At 40.7% G+C, this 27,197-nt stretch overlaps 1 protein-coding gene across 1 annotated transcript in view; it reads left to right on the top strand.

The window, feature by feature from the left end:
• The window catches only part of LOC146405722 (uncharacterized), a 33,587-nt gene extending 7,027 nt beyond the window's left edge, over nucleotides 1-26,560 (top strand). The window contains exons 2-3 of the mRNA XM_085014434.1: nucleotides 18,353-18,472; nucleotides 26,418-26,560. Of these exons, the coding sequence (XP_084870560.1) occupies nucleotides 18,353-18,472; nucleotides 26,418-26,466 (169 nt within the window). The 3' untranslated portion in view covers nucleotides 26,467-26,560. The remainder of the gene's footprint in view (nucleotides 1-18,352; nucleotides 18,473-26,417) is intronic.
• The last annotated feature ends 637 nt before the right edge of the window (nucleotides 26,561-27,197 follow it).

Below are 27,197 nucleotides of genomic sequence, written 5' to 3'. Positions count from 1 at the left end.
TGGGTTAGGACATTTGCAAATTGAGTTCTACAGTTTGGGGTTTTTTTTTAAAGTGTCATTCAAAGAAGGAATGTGATATCTTGAAGCTGACTGGCTGTTCTATTTTGGCTGTTTGTATGTACTTGTCAGTTAATAAATTGAGGGCAGTTTAAATCAGCTGTCACTCAGGAGTGTCTGCTGTGGCTCAGGGGTAACAACCCAACTAGGCTCCATCAGGATGCAGGTTCGATCCCTGGCCTCTCTCATGGGCTAAGGATCTGGCATTGCAGTGATATATGGTGTAGGTGGCAGATGTGACTCAGATCCCATGTCGCTGTGGCTGTGGTGTAGGCGGGCAGCTACAGCTCCAATTTGACCCCTAGCCTGGGAACATTCATATGCTGCAAGTGCGACCTTAATAATAATAATAATAATAATGAAAAACATAAATCAATCACCTGTCACTCAGTAAACATCAGCTGTTTTCCAGGTACTGTGGAAATAACAACCCAGAGGGCTTATGCTTTAAAAAAAATTCTAAATCGAAAGTTAGAAAGAAGATTCACAGAAATGTTTGATTCACAGAAATGTTTAAATTAATGATTGGAGCAATGGTGTGTTACCAGTAGCAAAGCCTTCATAAGAATGTAGATAGAAATACAGGTTAAATATAAGCAGTGGTGGTGATGGCTCACCCTGGGCTGTCTGTGGTTAAGTGCGGGATTTACCCAGAATGCTCAGTGCATGAAGTGCAATATTCCCTAGAACAGCCACAAGTTAGGAAGCCAAAGTTAGGAGCTGAGAAGCAGAACCATGCATTTTGAGGTCAGGAGTGTCTGGCCTGCACCCTAGGCAGTTACTCTGACCCTTGTTTTCCTTTGCTGCAAAGCTTCCACCTGTCTCCAGAATAGAACTCTGTCCTTTCAGGAAAAGTACGGAAAGCAACAGCATGATGATCAGCATTTTGTGGATACAGAAAGTATAGAGGCCACGTTCAAACATTCTTACCTAAAAGGTGTAAAGGGATGTGGTGATGCACAATGGGAAAAGATGATTTGGCTTTGACTCACCTAGAAAACTTTTCAGAGATAGCTTGGAAGCCTGAAACACTCAGTGGGCTGACCCTACGGGGGAAAGTCTGGCTTCCTTTCAGATATTGCCTGCTGCCTGCTGGGACAGGTACTTGCCTGGGGAAAAGGCGGGCTCTAGAGTGAGGGGAAGCATGCCAAATTTAAAGTTACTCTGCCCTAGGTCACCCAGACACACCACAACTCTTTGTTGGCTGCTAATGGATGTCTGCTCCCCTGTGCCAGCCCATGGTGGTTAAGCCTTGTTTGGTATTGAAATCCACTAGGTCAAAGAATGACATCCTGGGCCTTGTCACCCACAGAGAGCAAAAGGAACAATGAAATAGTCACAGTCTCATAATGAAAAGAGTGTTTCTTTAGTGGAACCTTGGCTTTCACTGAGCACTTGTTACAAAGAAAATGTAGCTCTAGAATAGGGGACATTTTTCCAGGGCAATTTGTCCAAAGCTGAGAATATAATAGCAATAGCCCTAAAAATAAGAATGCAGTTATGAAGGAACCCTTTGCATTCCTGCACCCCCGTATTCTGAATGTATTCATTTCCCAGCACTCTCAGAACACATCCTAAATGAAGAATAAGGCACAAAGCAAAGCGGCGCTGTACCACCATTTTTGGACCCCAAACCCTCACCCCACTGATGGGCTAAATTACGACAATGACAGAGGAGACAGAGAAGCCAGTGGAGGGAAAACTGGCAAAGATGGACTGGATGTGGGCAGTAGGGGCAGTGATGGAAAATTTAGAGCCAATCCCTAAATTTCTGAGTGGAATGACAGTGTTTTGTCTCGTTTCATTTTTTTTCTTTCTTTTTTTTTTTTTTGTCTTTTTTTTTTTTGTTGTTGTTGTTGTTGTTGTTGTTGCTATTTCTTGGGCCGCTCCCGCGGCATATGGAGGTTCCCAGGCTAGGGGTTGAATCGGAGCTGTAGCCACCGGCCTACGCCAGAGCCACAGCAACGCGAGATCCGAGCCGCGTCTGCAACCTACACCACAGCTCACGGCAACGCCGGATCGTTAACCCACTGAGCAAGGGCAGGGACCGAACCCGCAACCTCATGGTTCCTAGTCGGATTCGTTAACCACTGCGCCACGACGGGAACTCCTCATTTTTTTTCTTTCTTAAAAAAGTTTTTATGGGACTATAACTGATTTTCAATGTTGTGTTAGTTTCAGGTGTACAATAAAGTGGATCGGTTAGATATATACATATATCCATCTGAATTTTTTTTTTTTTCCCACTGTACAGCAAGGGGCTCAGGTTATCCTTACATGTATACATTACAATTACATTTTTCCCCCACCCTTTCTTCTGTTGCAACATGAGTATCTAGACAAAGTATCTGAATTTTTCAGATTCTTTTCCCACATAGGTTATTACAGACTATTGAATAGAGTTCCCTGTGCTATACAGCAGGTGCTTGTTGGTGATCTCTTTGAAATATAGTAGTCTGTGTACGTTAATCCACACTCTTAATTTATTCCTCTCCCCGATATTTCCCCTCTGGTGACGGTAAGTAGAGTCTGTTTCTGTTTTATAAATGAGTTCATCTGTAGCATATGTTAGATTCCACATGTAGGTGATCCTGTAGGATATTTGTCTTTCAGTGTCTACCTCAGTGTGATAATCCCTAGGTCCATCCATGTGGCTGCATATGGCATTATTTCATTCTTTTTATGGCTGAGTAATTTATATATATGAACATATATATGAATCATTCTTTATCCATTCCTCCATTGATGGACATTTAAGTTGCTTCCATGTCTTGGCTATGATAAATAGTGCTGCAGCGAACACTGGAATGCATGTATCTTTTCAAATTATGGTTTTCTCTGGATAGATGCCCAGGAGTGGGATTATTGGATCCTGTAGTAGTTTTATGTTTGGTTTCTGAGGAATCTCCATACTCTTTTCCACACCAGTGGCACCAATTTACATTCCCACCAACACTGTAGGAGGGTTCCCTTTTCTCCCGACCCTCTCCAGAATTTATGGTTTGTAGACTTTTTGATAATGACCATTCTGACTTGTGTGAGGTGATACCTCCTTGTAGTTTTGATTTGAATTTCTCTGATTATGACTGATCTCGAGCATCTTTTCATGTGCTTTTTGGTCATCTGTCTGTCTTGGAATGATGCTGTTTTTATTGAAATAGAAACTGCCAGAAGACCAGGTTTGGAGGAGAAGGACCATCATAGGAAGATTTAGAAGAGAGAAACAGGAGTTCCCATTGTGGCTCAGGGTTAACAAACCAGACTGTTATTCATGAGGATTTGGGTTCGATCCCTGGCCTCATTCAGTGGGTTAAAGATCTGGTGTTGCTGTGAGCTGTGGTGTAGGTCACAGATGTGGCTTGGACCTGGTGTGGCCCTGGCTATGGTGTAGGCCAGCCAGCAGCTACAGCTCCGATTAGACCCCTAGCCTGGCAACGTCCATGTGCCACAGGTACAGCCCTAAAAAGATTAAATAAAGAAAGAGAAAAGAAAGAAAACTAAAGGAAGGAGGAAAGGAGGGAGGAAAGAAGGGAGGAAGAAAGGAAGGGAGAAAAAGAAAAGAGATCCTGAAAACAGAGTGATGGGGGCAACCGATAGAACCAGGACCTGGAGGAGAGAATTAGGAGCCAACTCAGCATATGGCTGAAGGATTAATTTTAGGAAGAGGAAAGAGGGACACTCCTCTAAACTAGGAAATATCTTGCTCTAAGCTAGGAGACTCCTTCCTTAAAGTCTTCCTTTAAACTAGGGAACTGGGAGTTCCCGTCGTGGCGCAGTGGTTAACGAATCCGACTAGGAACCATGAGGTTGTGGGTTCGGTCCCTGCCCTTGCTCAGTGGGTTAACGATCAGGCGTTGCCGTGAGCTGTGGTGTAGGTTGCAGACGCGGCTCGGATCCCGCGTTGCTGTGGCTCTGGCGTAGGCTGGCGGCCACAGCTCCGATTCAACCCCTAGCCTGGGAACCTCCATATGCCGCGGGAGTGGCCCAAGAAATAGCAACAACAAAAAAGACAAAAGATAAAAATAATAAAAATAAATAAAAAATAAATAAACTAGGGAACTGGACTTCCCGTCGAGGCGCGGTGGTTAACAAACCTCACTGGCATCCATGAGGACATGGGTTTGATCCCTGACCTCACTCAGTGGGTTAAGGATCCAGCATTGCTCTGGCTGTGGTGTAGGCTGGCAGCTACAGCTCCGATTAGACCCTTAGCCTGGGAACCTCCATATGCCACAGGTGTGGCCCTAAAAAAAGACAAAGGACAAAAAAAAAAAAAAAAAAGATTATATATATATAAAACTAGGGAACTAATGTTTACTCATGACTTTGAAGGTACCAGATGAGGCTTCAGCCCTTTCTCTTAGGTTAGGATGCTGTTAAAAGAGAGCGGAGGCTGTTATATGGCAGCCTTTGTTCTCCCTGTGCCTACAATTTAAAAAAAATAGAGATCAGATTAAAAAGATGGATGCATTTGAGGGTGTGCATTAGGGAAGGTGAAAGGAAAATGACAAGGGCTAAAAAAGGAAGGCCAAGTAGTACTGAGAGCTGGGCATACATAGGTCAAGGTCTTAGTTTTTTTTAGACAAACTAAGTGCCATGAGGACATAATCCAGGGAGGTTAGCAATTAAAGTGGAAAGCAGTTGCTTTCTTCATTCTTAAAATGGTTGTATTCTTTCAAAGCAAGCCTCAAAACAATTGAGGTAGTCAAAGTCTCTAGCATGTTTCTGACCCAGTGCATGAAAGTATGGAGGGTTCTTAAATCCATGCCTTTCCTGGGTCAATAGGTTAAACACCAGCCTGTGTTACGTTGGTTTAGAGTCCCTGCAGTATTCCCAAGGGTTTAATCCCACAAATTAGCAACACTGGGAGATAGGATTCGTCCCTAACTCCTTGAGCTCTCTTCACAGGTGTGTTTGAATCTCTCAGAGGGAGTTGCAATGGAATAAAAGGAATCTAGTCAAATTTCCTACAATTGTTCCATATTTGAGCAAAAATAGTCACAATGAATTCTCTTGTAACAATACCCAGTTGAACCTATTGGCTTACTCATTTTAACAAACACTTACTAGGCGATTCCTAGGTGTGAAGCAGAGTTCTAGGCCCTGGGGGTATAGTGGCAGGGGACTGTGATGATGATGGTGACGATGCTAGGGGCTGCTGGTGATGAGATTACTTCATGACTTCATGCAGGGTCTACTAAGCACCGAACACCTTTCTAAGCTCCCTACACATGTCTATCTCAGTAAACGTTTATAACAACCTGAGACTCGATATAGGAAGAGTCAAGCCTTGAGGAAAAGCTACCTGTCTTTCCTTCACTTTTCCCACTCCCACTCTCACTTTATTTTTTTCTTCTTTTAATTAAAGTATAGTTAATTTACAATGTTTTGCTCGTTTCTGCTGTACAGCAAAGTGACTCAGTCATACATATGTATACATTCCTTTTCCCATGTTATCTTCCATCATGGTCTATCCCAGGAGATTGGATGTGGTTCCCTGTGCTCTACAGTAGGACCTCATTATCCATTCTAAATGGAATCTACTCTTGCTAAAAATATTAGCAGGGAAATTGAACTCAAATGTCACCAAGGAAATAAAGTGAACTTTTCCAGTAAGCCTAGATGTTGAGAAAATAGACCTTTTATTAACGTATCATATTAAATCATATCATATCAGATTATCTTGACTGTCATAAAGGTATTTTTTTTCTTTTTTTTCAACATTTCCATGCCAGACCCCCAAGCCCATCCCCCCCTGCCCCAGCCGCTCCCCTTTTGTAACCGTAAGTTTTTCAAAGTCTGTAAGTCAGTTTCTTTTCTGCAAAGAAGTTCATTGTACCCTTTTTTTAGATTCCACATTTAAGTGATAGCATATAACTTTTGTGTCTCACTCTCTAACTTCACTCAGCATAATTTCTAGGTCCATCCATGTTGCTTCAAATGTGACTATTCATTCCTTTTTATGGCTGAGTAATATTCCATTGTATATGTACCACATTTTCTTTATCCATTCTTCTATTGATAGACATTTAGGTTGCTTCCATGTCCTGGCTCTGGTATATATAGAGCTGCACTGAATATTGGGTTACATGTACATGGTATTCTCTGGACAGATGCCCAAGAGTGGGATTGCTAAGTCAAATGATAATTCTTTTTGTAGTTTTGAGGACTCTCTGTACAGTTTTAGATAGTGGTTGCACCAATTTATATTCCTACCAAAACAGTGTAGGAGGGTTTCCTTTTCTCCATACCCTCTCCAGAATTTATTGTATGTAGAATTTTTGATGATGGCCATTCTGGCTGGTGTAAGGTGGTAGCTCATAGTAGTTTTAATTGCACTTCTCTAATAAAGATGTTGAACATCTTTTCATGTGTTTTTTAGCCCTCTGTATGTCTTTGGAGAATTGTCTATATCTCCTGCCCACTTTTTGATGGGGTTGTTTATTTTTTTAGTATTGAGCTGCAGGAGGTGTTTTTAATATTTTGGAGATTAATACCTTGTCAGTTGTTTCACTTGCAAATATTTTCTCGCTTTCTGTGGGTTGACTTTTCATTTTGTTTAGGGTTTCCGCTGCTGTGCAAAAACTTTTAAGTTTAATTAGATCCCATTTGTTTATTTTTGTTTTTATTGCCATTACCCTAGGAGGTGGATCTGAGAAGATATTGCTGTGGTTTATGTCAGAGAGTGTTTGGCCACTGTTTTCCTCTAAGAGTTTTATAGCATCTGTTTTTATATTTAAGTCTTTAATCCATTTTGAGTTGTTTTTGGTTTTTTTTTCTTTTGTCTTTTTGCTATTTCTTTGGGCCGCTCCCACAGCATATGGAGGTTCCCAGGCTAGGGGTCGAATCGGAGCTATAGCCACCGGCCTACACCAGAGCCACAGCAACGCAGGATCCAAGCCGCGTCTGCCACCTACACCACAGCTCAGGGCAACGCGGGATCATTAACCCACAGAGCAAGGGCAGGGACCGAACCCACAACCTCATGGTTCCTAGTTGGATTCGTTAACCACTGTGCCACGACGGGAACTCCATAATCCATTTTGAGTTTATTTTTGTGTATAGTGTTAGGGAGTGTATGAATTTCATTCTTTCACATGTAGCTGTTCGGTTTTCCCAGCATCATTGATTGAAGGGACTGTCTTTTTTCCTTTGTATATTCTTGCCTCCTTTGTCATAGTTTAGTAGGTGCGTGGGGTGTTTAATTCTGAGCTCTCTATCCTATTCCATTGATCTGTATTTCTGGTTTTGTGCCAGTACTATATTGTTTTAATAACTGTAGCTTTGTAATAGAATCCGAGGTCAGGGAGCCTGATTCCTCCAGCTCCATTTTTCTTTCTCAGGATGGCTTTGGCAATTCTGGGCCTTTTGTGCTTCCAAACTGAAATATTTTGTTCCAGTTCTGTAAAAAATGCCACTGGTAATTTGATAGGGATTGCACTGAATCTGTAGATTGCCTTGGGTGGTATAGTCCTTTTGACAATATTGACTCTTCCAATCCAGGAGCATGGTATATCTTTCCATTGTTTGTGTCTTTGATTTCTTTTCATCAGCATCTTATAGTTTTCAGAGTACTGGTACTTTGTCTCTTTAGGTAGGTTTATTCCTGGCTATTTTATTCTTTTTGCTATGATAGTAAATGGGATTGTTTCCCTAATTGCTCTTTCTGATCTCTCATTGTTAGAATATAGGAATGCAGTCACTTCAACTTCTGTGTATTAATTTTGTATCCAGCAACTTTACCAAATTCATTGATGAACTTGATATCAATTTTCTGATAGTGTCTTTAGGATTTTCTAGATATAGTATCAAGTTATCTGCAAACAGTGATAATTTACTTCTTCCTTTCCAATTTGGATTCATTTTATTTCTTTTTCTTCTCTGATTGCTGTAGCTAAGACTTCCAAAACTATGTTGTATAATAGCGGTAAGAGCAGACATCCTTGCCTTGTTCCTGTTCTTAGTGGGAATTACTTCAGCTTTTCACTGTTGAGAATGATGTTAGCTGTGGGTTTGTTATATATGGCCTTTAATATGTTGAGATAGTTTCCCTCTATGCCCACTTTCTGGAGGGTTTTTATCAGAAATGGGTGTTGGATTTTATCAAAGGCTTTTTCTGCATCTGTTGAGAGGATCATATGGTTTTTACTCTTAGGTTTGTTAATGTGATATATCACACTGATTGATTTGTGCATATTAAAAAATCTTGCATCCCTGGGATAAATCCCACTTGATCATGGTGTACAGTCCTTTCAGTGTATTGCTGGATCCTCTTTGCTAGCATTTTGTTGAGGATTTTTACACCTATGATCATTGCCGATACTGGCCTGTGATTTTCTTCTTTTTGTGTCTATGTGTGGTATTTTTGTCTAGTTTTGCTATCAGGGTGATGGTAGCCTCATAGAATGAGTTTGGGAGTGTTCCTTCATCTGCAGTTTTTTGGAATAGTTTCAGAAGGATAGATAATAACTCTTCTCTAAATTTTTTATAGAACTCACCTATAATGCCATCTGGTCCTGGACTTTTGCTTGTTGGAAGCTTTTTAATAGCAGTTTCAGTTTCAGTATTTGGATTAGTCCATTCATATTTTCTGTTTCATCTTGGGTTAGTCTTAGAAGATTGTACTTTTCCAATAATTTGTCCATTTCTTCTTGATTGTTCATTTTGTTGGGGAAAGCTGCTAGAGTAGCCTCTTATGACCCTTTGTATTTCTGCAGCGTCTGTGGTAACTTCTCCTTTTTCACGTCTAGCTTGATTGATATGAGTCCTCTCTCTTTTTTTCATAATGAGTCTCGCTAAGGGTTTATCAATTTTCTTGATCTTTTCAAAGAACCAGCTTTTAGGTTCATTGACCTTTGTAAGGTTTTCTTCTTTTCTATTTCATTGATTTATGCTCTGATCTTTATGATTTCTTTCCTTCTGCTAACTTTGGCTTTTGTCTGTTCTTTCTCTAGTTGCTTTAGGTATAAAGTTGTTTATTTGAGCTTTTTCTTATTTCCTGAATAAAGACGTGGTAGGCGTGTATTGCTACAGACTTCCTTCTTAGAATTGCTTTTATTGCATCCTGCAGGTTTTAGATTGTTATGTCTTTGTTATCATTTGCTTCTAGGTATTTTTTAATTTTCCCCTTGATTTCTTCAGTGATCCATTGGTTGTTTAGTAGCATGTTGTTTAGTCTCCACATGTTTGTGTTTTTGCAATTTTTTTTCCAGTCATACAGCCTTGTGGTCAGAAAAGATGCCTGATATGATTTCAATTTTCTTAAATTTACTGAGGCTTGATTTGTGGTGCAGAATGTGATCTAGCCTAGAGAATGTTCCATGTGCACTTGAGAAGAATGTGTATTCGGCTGTTTGGGAATGGAATGTTCTATAAATATCTATTAAGTCCATCTGGTCTAATGCATCATTTAAGGCCTGTGGTTTCCTTGTTGATTTTTCTGCTGGATGACCTGTCCATTGCTGTAAAGTCCCCCGCTATTATTGTGCTATTGACAGTTTCTCTTTTAAAGTTGTTAGCAGTTGTCGTCTATACTGAGGTGATCCTATGTTGGGTGCATATATATTTACAATTGTTATATCTTCTTGGGTTGATCCTTTGATCGTTATGTAATGTCCTTTTTTCTCTCTTGTAATATTCTTTAAGATCTTTTTTGTCTGATACGAGTATTGCTACTTCAGCTTTCTTTTTACTGTTTTCATGGAATATTATCTTCCATTCTCTCACTTCCAATTTGTTTGTGTCCCAGGAAATGAAGTGGGTCTCTTGAAGACAGCATGTATATTGGTCTTGTTTTTGTATCCATTCAGCCAATCTATGTCTTTCGGTTGGGGCATTTAGTCCATTTACATTTAAGGTAGTTATTGTATGTTCTTGTTATCATTTTATTAATTGTTTTGGATTTGTTTTCCTTGGTCTTTTTCCTTCCCTTCTTCTCTTGTTTCTTCTCTTGTGGTTTGATGACTATCTTTAGTGTTGTTTTTGTGTTTTTTGTTTTTGTTTTTGTTTTTTTTTGTCTTTTTGCTATTTCTTGGGCTGCTCCAGTGACATATGGAGGTTCCCAGGCTAGGGGTCGAACGGGAGCTGTAGCCACCAGCCTATGCCAGAGCCACAGTAACGCAAGATCCGAGCCACGTCTGCAACCTATACCACAGCTCACGGCAATGTCGGATCCTTAACCCATGAGCAAGGGCAGGGATCGAACCCACAACCTCATGGTTCCTAGTTGGATTTGTTAACCACTGCGCCATGACGGGAACTCCTAGTGTTGTTTTTGGATTGCTATTTCTTATTTGTGTGTATGTGTACTGTAGATTTTTGGTTTGCAGTTACCACAAAGTTTGGTTATAGTAATCTACATATATATACACAAGATTGTTTAAGTTGTTGGTCTCTTAATTGCAAGTGCATCTCCAGTATCCTGCATTTGTACCCTCCTCTTCTAATGATTTCTGGTTTGAGTAGCATGTTTGTGTGGGGGTGATTTTCAACCTTTACTATATGTGTGCCTTTACCAGTGAGCCTTGTCATTTGTAATATTTTTGTTTCTAGTTGTGGCCTTTTCTTTTCTACCTAGAGAAGTTCCTTTAGTATTTATTGTAAAGCTGGTTTAGTGGTGCTGAATTCTCTTAGCTTTTGCTTGCCTGTAAAACTTTTAATTTCTCCTTCAAATCTGAATGAGAGCCTTTCTGCATAAAGTAATCTTCGTTGGAGTTTATTTTCCATTCATCTCTTTAAGTATGTCATGCCACTCCCTTCTGGCCTACAGAGTTTCTGCTAAAAAATCGCCCCTCCTACCATCTTTATGTGCCCTCCTCTTTGTCTTCTTGAGCAGGATGTCTTCTTTGATAGTTTCCAGTCTATTTGGTTGAAGGTTGTTCAGTGATTGGTTGTAATTTTGTTGCTTTTATGAGAGAAGGTGAGCTCCAGTCCTTCTACTCCACCATCTTAATCCCATCTTGTCATAAAGATATATTTAGAAGTGTGACAAACAGCCTTGAAAAAATTGCCTTTTGATGGTTGATTGTATTGGTTAATGGGTAACTGCTGAAGACAGCTGGAGGCAGCCATATACACAAGACAATCAATCTTTTTTTTTTTTTTGGAAACTTTAAGATGTGTGGCGGAAATGTATGTTTCTAATGAGAACATGGAAATAAAATGTGTTTTAAAAAAAGGCATGTTTAAAAACATTCTAATGTGATAATTCACATTTTATTTGAGTCTCTTCTTATTAAGAAAAAAAAGGAAATTATGTCTACTGAGAAACATCCAGAAATATTGTGTATGTATGTCCTAAGATAGAGTTAGGAGCTTCTCTATTAACAAGGTTTTAAAGAATCAGTTCCATATTGGAACCATTCCTAATTAAAACATCCATCGATCACTCCATTTAATTTTTTTAACTCCACCAAAAACATGTCAGCTTCCACTTGCAGCCTCAAGAGTGTACACAAATTTGTTATTCCATCTTTATAGAAAAGCTAGTAGATGTTTTAAGTGTTTATGCTTAATTTATTAACATTATTTAAATAGTGACATAACCAGTGTTGATTTGCTGCCACTGCCCTGGAAATGTTTAAACATTATTATAACATAGCTCCACATTCCAGTTTTATCTCTAAAATTAATGCTTTTAGGCTCAATTTATGCCTGTCAACAAGTAGTGATCAGAGATGTGAGCTGGCTCATAATCCAGAGGTACTAGGTTACAATGTGTTACCATGGAAACTGTGTTTTATTGCATTTTCTCTTCTTGATTTAAGGCATTTGACAATCAGAGCAACTGTTTGCCAGTCTTCCCACATCATAAAAAATTCAAAAACACAAACAACCAATAGGGAGGAAAAAAAAAAGAAAAGAAAGGAGAAGGGGGGATATCCTCTACTGTTCTTGGACCTCACTAGAAACATAAAAAAGAAATGACAGCCTTATATTTAACATGGACCTTTTGTGAATAGTTTATCTCTCAGAAAGTCCAGGAGTGTTGGAAAATTCAATCAGTGGTTAGTCATCAAATGGACCTGTCTGCCTGTGGTTCATTTTGTTTATTGCATCATATATCTTTTATGATCACTGGGACTTAAGCCTGAAACAGCATTTTCTTTAACAAGAACCGTGTTTCCGTTAGCGTTGTTTATTGCATCTGAAACATTACTCTTTGAAATCACCATACATTTTCTATCGAGCAAAGGTCTGCAACCGAATCTTGCATGAATGTGTTTATTCAGAATCTAGAGTTTAAAAAAAAAAAAAAAAAAAAAACCTCATTCAGTTCATGTAACATTAATCACTTTGCCAGTGTTCAGCTGAGGTCATTGCCACATTCCTAGCAGTATTAAGGCAAGTCAAGATGAATCACGTACATTAAACCTTGGAAGGAGAGCACGTGAAAGGGATCTCAAATTAGACATTTCTTAAAAGACAGAGAAGGGACTGTGGCAAAACGGGCTAACTCTGCTGCAACTTGACTTTGCAATGGGCTTGCTTTTCCTGCAAGGAGTCAGTGCCACTGCTGTGAATGTGTAGGTATCCTTCTCCCTATTTCTGGGAGTTTATAGGTCAAATTTAAGGTCTTTCCAAGCATTCACAGTGAAGACTCGTTCACCAAACGTTTTTTTTGTACAAGCCAAGGCATCATGTATCAGCTAGGAACTGTCCACACAAAGATGAACCAGGCACAGCCCTCCCTTTCTCACTCCCTCTGAGAACCACGAGGTCTACCCAGGGAGATAAGTACCAGATGTGCACAGTCCGGAAAGGGTTTTGTGGGAGTACAGAGAAAGGAATGGTTCACTGTGATGGGAAGTCGGAAAAGACTTTACTGACGTTAACATTACCAGGGGAGAAGAAGAGCAAAGCAGTGCAGGCATCAACATGTGAGTGTCCCAGACTAATCAGTGATTTGATGGGACAAGAGCAGAAAGATTTTGTGGATGAACTGAAGGGAGCAGCAGAAGATGAGATTATATGTACATTGGAGCCAGATGGCAGACTCTCTGAACATGTCCTTTATTCTAAAAGCAATGGGGAGGAGTTCCGGTTGTGGCTCAGTGGTGAATGAATCCACTAGGAACCATGGAGTTGCGGGTTTGATCCCTGGCCTTGCTCAGTGGGTTAAGGATCCTGTGTTGCCGTGAGCTGTGGTGTAAGTCACAGACACATCTCGGATCCCACGTTGCTGTGGCTGTGGTATAGGCCGGTGGCTACAGCTCTGATTAGACCCCTAGCCTGGGAACCTCCATATGCTGCAGATGTGGCCCTACAAAGGACAAAAAATAAAATAAAAGCAATGAGGGGCTCAGTGGGTTAAGAACCCAACTAATATCCATGAGGATGAGAGTTCAATCCCTGGCCTTGCTCAGTGGGTTAAGTATCCAGCAATGCCACAAGCTGCCACATAAGTCACAGATACAGACTGGATCTAGCATTGCTGTGGCTGTGGTGTAGGCCGGCAGCTGCAGCTCCAATGAGACCGCCTAGCCCAGGACCTTCTACTTATTGTGGGTGCAGCCCTCAAAAAAGACAGACAGAAAGAAAGAAAGAAAAGAAGAAAAAGCAATGAGAAGTCTTTGAAGAATTTTAAATGGGAAAATGGAAAGAATCAGCTTAAATTAGAAACTGCATGCAATTTGAGGTGGGGGCAGATGGGATGGTGGGTTAGTTGTAAAAAACTAGAATCACTGTCTTCAGGTGAGTTCCTGAAGGGCACCAAGAATAGATAACGGAGAAAAAGGAATCTAAGATGAAGTCCAGGGATCGAGCTGTGTGGAATATGCAGATGGTAATGCCATTAACCAAAGCATCTGAGGTCATGGGAACATTAAAACGGGGATTTCTCTTAGGATGTTGGACCTACTACATGGCATTCGGGAATGGATATATTGATTTGGGGGCCATGAATTTATACTTGGTTGTTGAAGTCATATGGAAGAAGAAAATGGCCAAGGGGAGAAGGTAGAAAAAGAGAAAAGATAGTACAGGGACGAGTTTCTGGGAGAGAAAATATTTCTTGTTTGTGTGGTAGTTGTCATATTGAGGGGGAAAAAATTGGAGGCTTTTTTCTCTATCTAAATAAATAGTAAACTTGGAAGTTTGCACTATGGTGCAGTGGGTTAAAGATCAGGGTAACTGCAGCTCTGGCATAGGTCACAGCTATAGCTTATATATGATCCCTGGCCTGGGAACTCATGTGCCATGGGTGTGGCCAAAAAAGAAAATAAATAAACAAACAAACAGTAAAGCTGGCATGCAGAATAATAATGTCTAGGAGAAAATTTAAGAACAAATATTTGATTAAAAATATTTTACTACCATTTGCATATATATATATAAAATGCAATCTGTATTTAAGATGCTAGTGGGCTCATATTTAGAAAGAAATATTTCATATAAGAGGCTAACATTATTTTGAACCATCGCAGCTTTAAATGTTCATAATATGCATATTTAAATATGCTCTTATATTGTGTGTGACAGATTTACTTACTTCCCATGTCACCATCATACACTTCCATTAAAGATTTATTTATTTTTAAAAATACGCTTTATATTCCCATAAAAAGGAGAAATTAAATCGTAAAAATACACACAAAGTTAGTGTTTATAGTCTGCTGCTCTCACAAAAAACCATTAGAGTCAGTGGCTGTCTTTCCCATGCTGAGTAAGGAGCGAAGACCCAGGTAAGAGCTTAGTTTTTGCTCATGGAGACTTGTATTTCAAGAATTAAATTTGCCTGACAATGTAGATGAAACAAATGTGAGATACAAAAATGCTACCTTCCAATAGAGGAGGAGGTTGACATTGTATTCATCTATGCTTGGCCTCACCTTCATTAATATTACAAATTTAGGGAGTTCCCATTGTGGCCCAGCAAAAACGAATCCGACTAGTATCCATGAGGATGCGGGTTCAATCCCTGGCCTCGCTCAATGAATTAGGATCTGGCATTGCAGTGAGCTGTAGTACAGGTCGCAGATGTGGCTTGGATCCCCCGTTGCTGTGGCTATGCTGTAGGCCAGCAGCTGCAGCTCCAATTTGACCCCTGGCCTGGGAACTTCCATATGCTGTGGGTGCTGCCCTAAAAAGCCAAAAAACCCAAAAAGCAAAAACGAACAAATGAACGAAAGACAGAAAGAAAGAAAGACAGAAAGAAAGAAAGAAAAAGAAAACTTAGAAATTGGTTACATCCAGTAGCAAGAAGTAATTGGAAAAATCAGTACCATGTGTAGAATTCAGCAACACCATTTTGGGGAGGTTTATGCCTTCTGACTAGTTTTCTGTTTATGCATATAATCATTCATTCATTCAGTAAGAACATACTGAGCAGCCATAATGTCCCAGACTCTACGAGTAGGTGTACGATGGTTACATAGTCCTCGCATTCAAGGAATTAATAGTCTTGGCAAAAAGGTGAGATAAAGTCTCAGGTTGCTATTGACGGGCTGTGCAGGCTGGGCTGCACAACTCTACCACAGAGAGGCTACAATGTGGCCCTGGCACACCTCCAATCCCAGCTTACGCCAATGGGCCGTCATTCTCCCTGGTCCAGTGATGAGTTCAGAGATAGGCATGTGACCCAGCGAGAACTAATGTGAAGAGCTATCTGCTGGGGCTCCTAGTAAAAAGCAGTTCCCTCTCTTTCTGAGAGCCAGCAAAAGGAGCCCATTTTCTGCTGGACAACATGGTGTGAAACATCAGGAATTGGTTCAGGTGTCTTGGCCCTGGGGGCTGTGAGCCTGGAGTTACTGAGCTGAATGATGTGGAGTGGGAAGAAGCAGCGATACGGTGGGCAGGATAGGGAAGGGGCCCACCCAAGTCCTTAGCGACAGCATGGGAATGGCGAGTCAAGCCTCTCACAAGGCCAGGACTATGTCACTTGCATAAGCCCATACATTTCCCTTTTGTTGCATAAACCAGATTGAATGGGATTTCTTATCACAGTCATAAGAATCTAAACATAGTCCCCAATACTAATACCTCCCATATAATATGTAACTTTTGTGCTTATTCAGATTATCTCCTGGTCACCTTCTTCCATGTGCATTCTCCAGCTTAGGGTAAAGTGGATCCCAGTGGAGTTGGTGAGAGGATGGATAAAGTCAACCTGTTGGAAAGCTTGACCTCTAAGCTCAGAGAAGGAGCCAACTGCTTTCCAGTCTATCACTTCTCACTCAACCTGATAAAGAAATGATGACAAAGAAAATGGATCTTTTAAAAAAGTATTTAACATTCCAAACTAGCCTCCTGGAATTCCCGTGGTGTTGCAGCAATGACCCCACTAGTATCCATGAGGGTGAGCGTTCGATCCCTGGGCTCGCTCAGGGGGTTAAGGATCGGCATTGCTCTGAGTTGTGGTGTAGGTCACAGACTCGGTTCGGATCAGGAGGCTGCGGAGCTGTAGCTCCAATTTGACCCTTAGCCTCAGAACATCCATATGCCCCAGGTGTGGCCCTAAAAGACGACAAAAAAAAAAAAAAGTTAGCCTCCCAAGCTGACTTTACACTATCCTCCCAGATTTGGAGGCCTTGTGTTTTTTTATATCCTCAGTGACACATCAGAAATTTAATTAAATACACCTCAGTATTTAACAAAGATTTGTTTAAAAATGTTTGTGCTTTTATTGTGTAAGATATACATAACATAAATTTACCATTTTCATCCTTTTTAACTGCATCATTTATTGGCATTGAGTATGTTCACAATAGTGTACAACCATCACCATTATCCCTTTCAGAGTCTGATTCATCATTCCCCAAAGAAACCCTGTACTCAGTAGACAATAACTCCCCCTCCTCCCTGCAGCCCCTGTAACCTCTAATCTCCTTCCTGTCTCTATGATTTGCCTATTCTAGGTATATCCTATAAGTGGACTCATACAGTGTTTCTATTTTTGTGTCTTATTTCACTTAGGATGATATTTTCAAGGTTCACCTGTGTTGTAACAGAAAGATTTGCCTTCAGCTGTATTCCTCTCCTTTTCTACCAAGACTATTTAATTTATGCTACTCAAACAGTAATATGTAGGAGTTCCCATCATGGCTCAGTGGTAATGAACCCAACTAGTATCCATGAGGACATGGGTTTGATCCTTGGCCTTGCTCAGTGGATTAACGATCCAGCCATGAGCTGCAGTGTAGGCCAGGAGCTGTAGCTCTGATTCAACCCCTAGCCTAGGGACTTCCGTATGCTGTGGGTGTGGCCCTAAAAAGCAAATAATAATAATAATAATAAATATAGGAGTTCCCATCGTGGCTCAACAGTAACAAACCCACCTGATACCCATCAGAATGCAGGTTCCATCCCTGGCCTTGCTCACTGGGTTACGGATCTGGTATTGCTGTGAGCTGTGCTGTAGGTTGCAGACGTGGCTCGGATCCCACAGTGTTGCTGTGGCTATGGTGTAGGCTGGCAGCTATAACTCCAATTGGACCCCTGGCCTGGGAACTTCCATATGCCATGAGTGCAGCCCTAACAAGCAAAAAATAAAAATTTTTAAATTAAAAAAAAAAGTAAATATTGGGTTAACTTTAAAAACTTAGAACATACTTAGGAAGTGATGCAGATTTTGGACCCACAGGAATCAGCAAGTGTACTAAGCATTAAGCAGAGGTTACATTATCCGGTGCTCACCATCCTAACAGTGACCCAGCGTCACCAACATCACATGGTATTGCAGCTAGGATACCATCTCAGTTCGTTCTGACCCAGAGGCCATGCTTTTCCCATTTCTTCACATGGTAAAGTTCCGTGGGCTTCAAATCAGAGAGTGTTCTAATCAGAAGCCTATTTTTAGTTTTGGAATAGCTTTAAGATTCCCAGGGTAATAGATTTATATTTCTAGTTAGGTTTTATTTGTGCTGATATAAAAACTAGTTCACACTAGCAGGGCTTACTAATATCTTTGGCATGGGCTACCCTCCAGAAACCTGCTGAGTGATAGATAGTTTCATCTAAGGACTGAAGCTTCCCATGCCCAAGCCTGAGTTCACTACACACCCTGCACACACATATACAGCTTGCTGTCTGGCTGAACACCTGCTGTGCTTTGCACACCCTGAGTCCTCAATATATTTGCACTGAACACATGGTATATTTGGCTTCTCAGAGAGGAGCTAGGCTCCATCAGACATTGGCCCAACAAAAATCTTAGGGCCAAGATGGAGTTCGCCTCAGCCTCTTCTACCGCCTTCTGGTTCCCTCTTCTTATTTTCATCCCTATGCAAAATAAATAAATGCGCATTTACCTGTGATTTTTCAGGATATGCTTATCATTCCCCTCTCTACTACATTCTAGCTTCCCCAGAGGAATCCTGCCCAGCAGCCTGAGAGCAGGACCAGCGCCATTCTTCAGCTTCAACCTCATGTGCCTGCCTGGAGGTATCTTTAAAAGGATGGAGAAAGGCTTCTGGAAAAGGTATTTCATTTTCTAGAGGCTGAAAAAAAAGTGGGTCAGAGGTTTTTTCCAAATTTAGGGCAAACCTAGTTCTTGGTTAAGTACTTTAAGAGACATTGCTCTATTTATTTATTTATTTCATTTTTTATTTTATTTTTATTTTTATGGCTGCACCCACAGCCTATGGACGTTTCTGGGCTAGGGGCTGAATTGGAAATGCAGCTGCAGGCCTACACCTCAGCTGTGGCAACACTGGATCTGAGCCACATCTGTGACCTTCATGGCTACTTGTGGCAATGCTGGATCCTTAACTCAATTAGCAAGGCCAGAGATCAAACCCACATTCTCACAGAGACAATGTCAGGTCCTTAACCCACTGAGCCACAATGGGAACTCCACATTAATCAAATAAGCAAACCACATTGCCACATAATCCAGTTCCTCTGAGAGAACTGTCTCCCTAAGTTTGGATCATTGCCCAGTGTGTCATCAGGCATTCTTCAATCACATATAGCCCAACTTTGCCAATGGCTCTGCTGGGACACTTGGGGGGAATTAGTGCACATACTGGCACTGGAATAGATAGTGCAGTTAGCAAACTTGGGCTGGCATCTCAGCTCCAATGCTTTACCTTCTGTGAGATTCTGAACAATTCGCTGAACCTCCCTCTAGCAGACATTTATTTAGCGCTGTGTAACAAAGTAGTCCAAAACTTAGTAGGCTATACACAATTTTTTTTTTTTCTGCTTATTACTGTATGGTCAGCAATAATTTGGACTAGGCTGCCCTGGGCAGTTCTTCTGGTTTCTCCTGGGATTACCCATTCAGACAAGTCTGACAGCAGCTCAAATGGAACTCCCCAGTCTAAGATGGTCTCATTTATATGTTCAAATAGGGCACCATATCCCACCTAAGCTGATAATCTCTGCTCTATAGAAACTCTTTCTCACATGCAGAAGGGAACATGTACAAGAGTATTTGTGTCAGCATTGTTTACAATAGTAAAACTGGGGAATAAATCAACTAATTAACAATAAAAAAAAATTGGAGTTTCTGTTGTGGCTCAGCGGTTAACGATTCCAACTAGGAACCATGAGTTTGTGGGTTCAATCCCTGGCCTTGCTCATGGGTTAAGGTTCTGGCATTGCCGTGAGCTGTGGTGTAGGTTGCAGACATGGCTCGGATCCGGCGTTGCTGTGGCTGTGGTGTAGGCTGGCGGCTACAGCTCCGATTAGACTCCTAGGCTGGAAACTTCCATATGCTGTAGGAGCAGCCCTAGAAAAGGCAAAAAGACAAAAAATTTAAAAAATTAAAAAAAAAAAAAAACAGGGCACCCCTGTTCTCTGCCCCATCACCATTCCAGCAGGCTAGCTGGGGCTTGTTCACACACTGGTCTCGGGGTTGCAGCCCCAGCCCAAAGAAAGTAAAGCCACATCCAAACACGTCTAAACCTCTGCTCATGTTTATCATGTCCCAATAACCAAAGAAAGTCTCATGGCCAAGCCCAGACTCAAAGAGTGGAGAAATAAACTCTCCCTCTTGTTGGAGGGAAAGGTGAAATCACCTGGCAGAACAGCTTGCCTATGGGAGTAGGAGGAATTATTGCAGCCATTGTGCAAACTCCTTTCTGTACAAAATGGAGACAGTAATATATGGACTGTAGTTTTTGGGGAAACTAAACTTATTCTCTCCTCTTTGTTTGCTAGATCACTAGCACATAGAAACGAAAAGAGTGGGATAAGGCAAGTTCAGATCTCATTATGCAGGGCTCTGCATGCTCCATTGAGGTGTTGGTTGATATTTGTCTGGGCCACCAATGGAAACTTGCTGCCGTATCATGCCTATGTAGAATGGCATGATCTGAATTTGCTTAGGAAATGATCACTATTTAAAATTATCTGCTTTGTTGACTTCCTTCCTTGTTTATGATCAGTTTTCCTCTATCTGTGACTTCCAGACTTTTCACTGCACTCAGCCATGTCAAGATACAACGTCCTCTAGTCCTTCATGTTCTCTGGCATTGTACACTTCCCCTCGTATATTCAATGAAATTCAGTGACAGTTAGGCAAGGAAAGATCTGCTTACTTCGATTTTTTTTTCATTTTTTAAAGTTTTATTGACGTATAGTTGATTGTGATAATTTTTGCTGTACCACAGAGTGATTCATTTATACATGTACACACATCCATTCTCTTTCAGATTCTTTTCCCACATGGATTATCCAAGAATATTGGGTCAAGTTCTCTGTGCTATGCAGCAGGTCCCTGTTGGCCAGTCATTCCACACACCACAGTGTGCATGATGTGCTAATCCCAAATCCCAGTCCATCCCTCCGCCCCCCCACCCCACTGGTTACTTCACTTTTGGTACTGCAAAGATTGAATTTCTTGGCTCATGTGGAACTCTTAGGTTACTGAAATTCCTAGAGTTTTCTTCCACGAACCGTTAGTCCAAATCTTAGCATTCTCTCATCTCAAACTTGCCCCCCAAAACAATTTTTTAAGTGCCATAAATGCATAAGTTTCATCTTTAGTTTCTGGCTCACCATTCTAATTTGTCAAGACTGTTCTGAATCTCCATCATGTCATCAAATACATCTGCTTGCCTTCTCAGCTTTGTACCAAATTCAGATTCAATAAGCATCCATCCTCTGTCTTCAGCAAGGTAGATGGTGAGATGTTGGACAGGGAAGCCTTCGGATGGAGACCACCACTGCTAGACCACTAGTCTTCCTCTAGGTTTAACCAACCACACATCCGTTCAGCTCTCCTATTCTCCAGTTTTCATTTCTCTATCCTTTCCGAGTGTGTCATTGCCAGTGTGTCATATGTCTTGCTAAAATTAAGATATCAAATGTTTATAGCATTATTTTTTATACCTACCTATTTAACCAGTCCCATTTGAAAAAGAAAAAGAAAAAAAAAATTAGTTATTTTCATCCTGTTGACTGATGTGCAAGTAGCCTTATCTGCCACCAGGTCGATTTTCTTTACTTTCCCTCTTGAGAAGAGGATGTTTCCAGGGGGAAATATCCCTAATGCACTTGGTGTTCCATCTGTCTACTAGGACTTTTCCTCTTCCCTCCTGTCTTCTTGCAGACTTCAGGTATGCACTCTCTTCTATAATATCAGTCTTCCTTCTTCATCGCATCGTAGCTGTTGCCACTGCAGCATTGGTTCTTAGACCTGAATTTGTGTTGGAATCACCTGAAGGGCTTGTTAAAACACATACTGCTGCATCTCATCCCCAGAATTTCTCATCCAGCAGGTCTGGTGTGGGAGCCAGGCATTTGCATTTCTAACAAGTTCCCAGCTGATGCTGCTAGTCTGGGGACCACATTTTGAGAACCGTCAACCTAGTATATCCCATCTCATTAAAAAACAAAATGAAGTGAAACTTTCCCATGATGTTATAAATACCTCCAAAAATGGTGCTCCTCTTCCCTCCTCCCATCCACAGCCAAACTTCCTCACACTCCCATAACCTGCATGTTCTCACCTCCTGTTCATTCTGACACCACGGAAACATCTTTCAGCAGATTCACCTGTGGTTTTCTTATTGTTGAATTCAAAGGTTGTTTCTCTGACCTACTCTTACTCTGTCTCTCTACCACATTAAAAATGTCTTTCTTAATCTGAAAGTGATGTGTGTACATGTATAACTGAGTCATTTTGTTGTACAGCAGAAATTATCACAACATTGTAAGTCAGGTATACTTCAATAAAACTTTAAACATGGGGGAAAAAAAAGAATGTCTTTCTTAAAATGTTTTTCATTTTCTTTTAGTTTCCAAGATACCGTGTTCTTTTATGCTTTGTCTCCTAATTCCCTGATTGCCTCTTATTGTCCTTTGCTGGCTCCCCCTACTCTGTCCAAATTCTTTTTTCTTTCTTTCTTTTTTTCCCTAGGGATCAGGGCACAAGTTGGTTCTTTGTACTCAGACACCCTGTAAGTGGAGGGGGAGGATTTTTAATTGAAGTATAGTTGACTTACAATGTAGTGTTAGGTTCAAGTATATAGCAACATGATTTACTTATTTTTTTTTCAGGTCCTTTTCCCTTACAGGTTATTAAAAAAATACTGAGTAGAGTTCCCTGTGTAATACAGTAGGTCTTTGTTGTTTCTCTGTTTTTTGTATAGTAGTGTATATATTTTAATCCCAAACTCCTAATTTTTCCCTCCCCCCATCCAAATTCTAAATGCTGGAATGCTTCAGGACCTGGTTCTAGCCCTTCTTCTCTATCTCATTCTCTCCTAAGGTGATCTCACCTAATACCATTTAGATATCACAGCTTCCACATTTATGTGTTTTAGATATCACAATTTCCACATTTATACCTATTAGCCAAGACCTCTCTCCTAACATAGATGTGACATATTTGCAAATAGAGATATATGCACACATATGCAAATAGAGATCCGTCACCCACAGTGGATGTATCTTAGTCATCTCAAAGTTAAATCTTTATTGGTTTCAACTTAGTCCTTTATCCATTATCCCTGTGGTAGAAATGCTTATGGGCCTCCCAGAGATGTCCACATACTAATTCCTGGAACCTTAGTATATGTTGCCTTATGTGGAAAAAGGAACTCTGCAGATATAATTAAGATGAAGGACTCAGAGATGGGAAGATTATCTTGGATTACCTGGGTGGACCCTGTTAATTACAAGGGTCCTTAAAAGTAGAAGAACGAAGTAGAAGAGAGGAGAGGTGCCAGTGGAAAAGAAAAGTAGAGATATGGCAGCGTGATGAGCCCGATGGGCCCAAGCTAATCTGAAATAGCAGAGAAACTTTCCCAGCTATGGACTGAGCGAGATGGGATGTTGGAAGAAAGCTCAGAGAGACAAAAGAAATGTGATGAGAGGAGGCAAGAAAGATGGATCATCTTTCAAAGCTGGGAATGGCAAGGAAACAGATTTTCCCCTTAACCCTCCAAAAAGGGACACAGTACCGCCAACACTTGGATTTCAACCCATTGAGACTCATTTTGGGCTTCGGACCTAAAAAACTATAAGATAGTAAACTTGTGTTGTTTTAAGATGGCAAGATTGTTGTAGGGGCAAGGCAGTTAATACAACCACCTCTCTAGAAGTAGCACCACAACTGCCCAGTTGCCCTAGGTAAACCTTGCATGTCATTCCTGATACTTCCCTGTCATCTAGCTTCTGCCCGCCTAATCTAGGAACAGGTTCTGACAATTTTACTTCCAAAACAGATCTTGCATCTGTCTGTTTCTCTCCATCTTCTCTGTCAGCACCGTAGTCCAGGCTGGCATCATCCTGTGTCTGGACTATGACAGCACCTTGCTCAGTGGTCTCTTTGTTTCTGCACCGACCCCTTTCTAATCCATGCTTCATTTATTGGTGACAATGGTCTTTTGATAAATGCGCATCATTTCTCTGCTTAAGCTTTTCAACATCTTCCCATTACAATTAGAGTAAAAGCCAAGTTTCTGAGCATGGCCTCCAAGGTCCTTCATGACCTGGCTCCTGCCCACCTCTCTGATTTCCCTTTGTACGTTTAGGCTAACTCACTTTGGTTACCCCATCAGCATCATTTCTGTTCCTGTAACATAACAAACTCATGCCTTGGTACCTGTTATTCTCTCTTCCCGTGAGTTTTCTCCCTTGTATATGGCTTCTTGTTTTTCATGTCTGACCTCAAACACCGTCTCCCTGGAAAGGTCTTCATTAATGCTCCAGCCAACACACCCCACGCCACTGACATAGGCACTCTCTGTCAGATAACCCTGTTTGTAATTATTGAGTTTGTTTGCCTTATTTTCTTTGTCTCCCCAGCTAGAATGCAAGCTCCAGAATGCTTGCCTGATTGATTCAACGTCCCCAGACCCTACCACATTGCCCCATACATAATCGGTGGTGAATTAATGCTCCTCAGAGTCAGGACTGAGGGAATGAGTTCAGTGAGGAAAAATGCAATCAGAGGTTTGTGTGGTTTTTTTTCCCATTGAGGTGAAATACACAAAACCTAAAATTAACAATTTTAAAGTCCATAACTCAGTGGCATTTAGTACATCCAGAATGTTCTTCAACCATCATCTCTTAACGAGTTCTAAAATATTTTCATCCCTTCGAAATAAAACCCCTTTTCCACTCAAAAGTAACATCCTATTCTTTCCATCCCTCAACTCCTTACAGTCCCCAGTTGGTTTTCTGTGTCTATTCTGAATATTTCAGATAAATGGAGTCATGCATTTTGACTTTCACATCTGGCTTCTTCCACTTCACATGTTCTCAAGGTTTGATACATTGTAACATGTATCAGTATTCTGATCTTTATTATAGCTGAGTAATATTCCTGTGTGTGTGTGTGTGTCCCCAGTCTTCTGTTAATGGACATTTGGGTTGTTTCCACTCGGGGGCGGTTGTGAATAGTGCTGCTATGAACATTTGTGCACATTTGTTTTTAATAGGTCACAAATTCCATTTTGGAACTTGGAATGTAGGCAGTGATTTCTAGGGCAAGAGCCTCATTCATTTCTTGCCTGTTTCTGATGTTCTCCATATTTCTCACACAGTCAGTGAGAGTAGCTTAATGATCATATTTGCTTAATTATCATAGAATTCTTAATCAAGTTGTTTATTCTATATAGATTAATACAGCAGCTTCCAAATATAATAGGGCTGGAGACAGAACCGGGGGTAGGCGGAAAGAGATTAGGGAGAATAGTGCTAGGTGTAGTTAAAATTATGACTTTTTCAAACATGCACATTACAAGAAAATTTACTCATCCAGTGATAAACTTTATGTTTCCCTCAGAAATGTTAGTAGCTACCAATGCTTTCTGAATTAGGTACTCGGAACCCTAAGTTGTATGTTCCATGCCATCTCCAATGTTAAAAAGTTTTAATCCGCAATTAGATATATATTAAGCCATTAAAATATAATTGTATTTTAATGATTTGAATCTATGAATATATGTAAATTAGTGATGGCTTATTAAACATTACAGTTTTGGGTTATTGTACAAAAAAGATCTGTACATGTAAAATGTTAGAGGGGAAAAAAAGCCTTTTGTGTATTTTATTACATCATCCTTCAGCAAGGATGACCAAAATGAAAATGTTCATGCAATTCATAATGTTAAAAAAGAAATATCATCATTCTTATGAATAGAAACTATTTCCATGAATGCCAAGTACACACAGTTGTTTGGGTCTGAACGTGTTATCTTGATCCCTGGCACTCTATTTTGTGCTTGGAAGCCTCTACTCAATTCAAAACATAAATTTGGAAAAGGCATGCTCTCTGGAACCTTCTGAGAGCCTGTAGTTATGGTGGTGACTTAAATATTATTTCCATAGCTACGCTGGCTTCTAGCCACAGCTGAAGTGCATATCAACAAGCTTGGTGTGAAAATGGGCAGGGAGAGGAAAAAAAGAGGAGACAGAGGACACTAATTTTCCTTCTTCGGAGGAGGAGGTATAATGTCTTTATAAAGTAATAATTAAAAGAAAAACAATTACTGGAGCCTTATCTGGACCATGCAGCTGTACTTCCTCCTTTTGCATTAGCAGTGTTTCTAAGGTTATGACAAACCATGAAAATTGCATCTTTAGAGGAGTTTTATTCCTTTTCCTATGATTTGATTGAAACAGACAGCTACATTTTGTGTATATATAATTAGGCAGTAAAATAGGCTTTGAAGGCAGGTTTCCATTTAGTATGTGAGTCACACGCACAACAGCCTTTCATTCACCAGCCAAGGACTGATCTTTTTAATGCTTCAACCCGCTCAACATGTTTTCTGAATGCTACATCTTGCACTGGTGGGGTCGGGTGGGCGGGAGGGAGGGGGAAAAAAAAAATCAGCTTTTCGCCCATATTTCTTTCTTTTTTTTTTCATCTTCTTTCCAAAGGGAAAACAATCTGAAAAGCCAATCTAGGAAGTCTTTGGCGATTTAACCTCACGACAAACTGATTTTTATCGTCCTTCTTCCAGATTGTCGTCGGGCACCAGTGAAGGCTGCTCCAGTTCCTGGCGTATCTAATCCCTCTCATAAAAGGCCATTGTGGCAGTAAAACTGAGACCAATGGCTTTTTCATTCTCCACCTCTCAGCTCTACAAAGTAATGGCACTGTGTCTCCTCATCGTGTTTTTCTTTTCAGATGCATAGTTTCTCCCTTTAACAAGGTTTAAGGGGGGGTGGGGGACGAGGAGGAAGGATGAATGAGGGGGGAAGGGGAGAAGGAATCCAATCCCCTTTTCTTAGTGGCAGCCTCCTACGTGACACTAAGTGATTTTTTTTTTTTCTTCCTGAACTTGAATTAGTAACAGCATCCAGCCTGTTTGTATAAAAGAGATTGTGCTCTGAGATTTTGAATACAATGAGAACAACCCTGGGCGTATTTTTTTCTTATAATCAAAATCAAGCCTATCAAGTGTGCATCCTTGTGCCTTATCTGATTGAAAAGCAGTCGCGTATTAATCTCTATCCTTTCATCTCACTGTGTACCATTTGCTATCTCCTGCCCCATTCTGGCAAACCCAAAGATGGAGAGAAATCATATCAAGCTCCTTGCCTGGTGTATGCAAGTGACAGTTTGTGTTTATAGAATGCCTTTCATCTGAAGACCTCAAAGGGCTGGAGGGACATTATCACATTGACAGGGCCCGGCTCCAGCAGAAAGGGCACAGAATGGCCATAGTCATGTAAATCTAAGTTTCTAGAGTGATTAGTACCCTGGTAACCAAGAGAGATGAACTAGGTTCTCATTTTTG

Source organism: Sus scrofa, chromosome 2 (genome assembly GCF_054392235.1).
Source record: "Sus scrofa isolate SSC_HxYL_T2T_F1_AM1 chromosome 2, Sscrofa_HxYL_maternal_Yorkshire_Landrace_v2.0, whole genome shotgun sequence".
Lineage (NCBI taxonomy): Eukaryota > Metazoa > Chordata > Mammalia > Artiodactyla > Suidae > Sus > Sus scrofa.
Note: the sequence above shows the minus strand (reverse complement) of the source record. Positions and strands in the feature narration are given on the sequence as shown.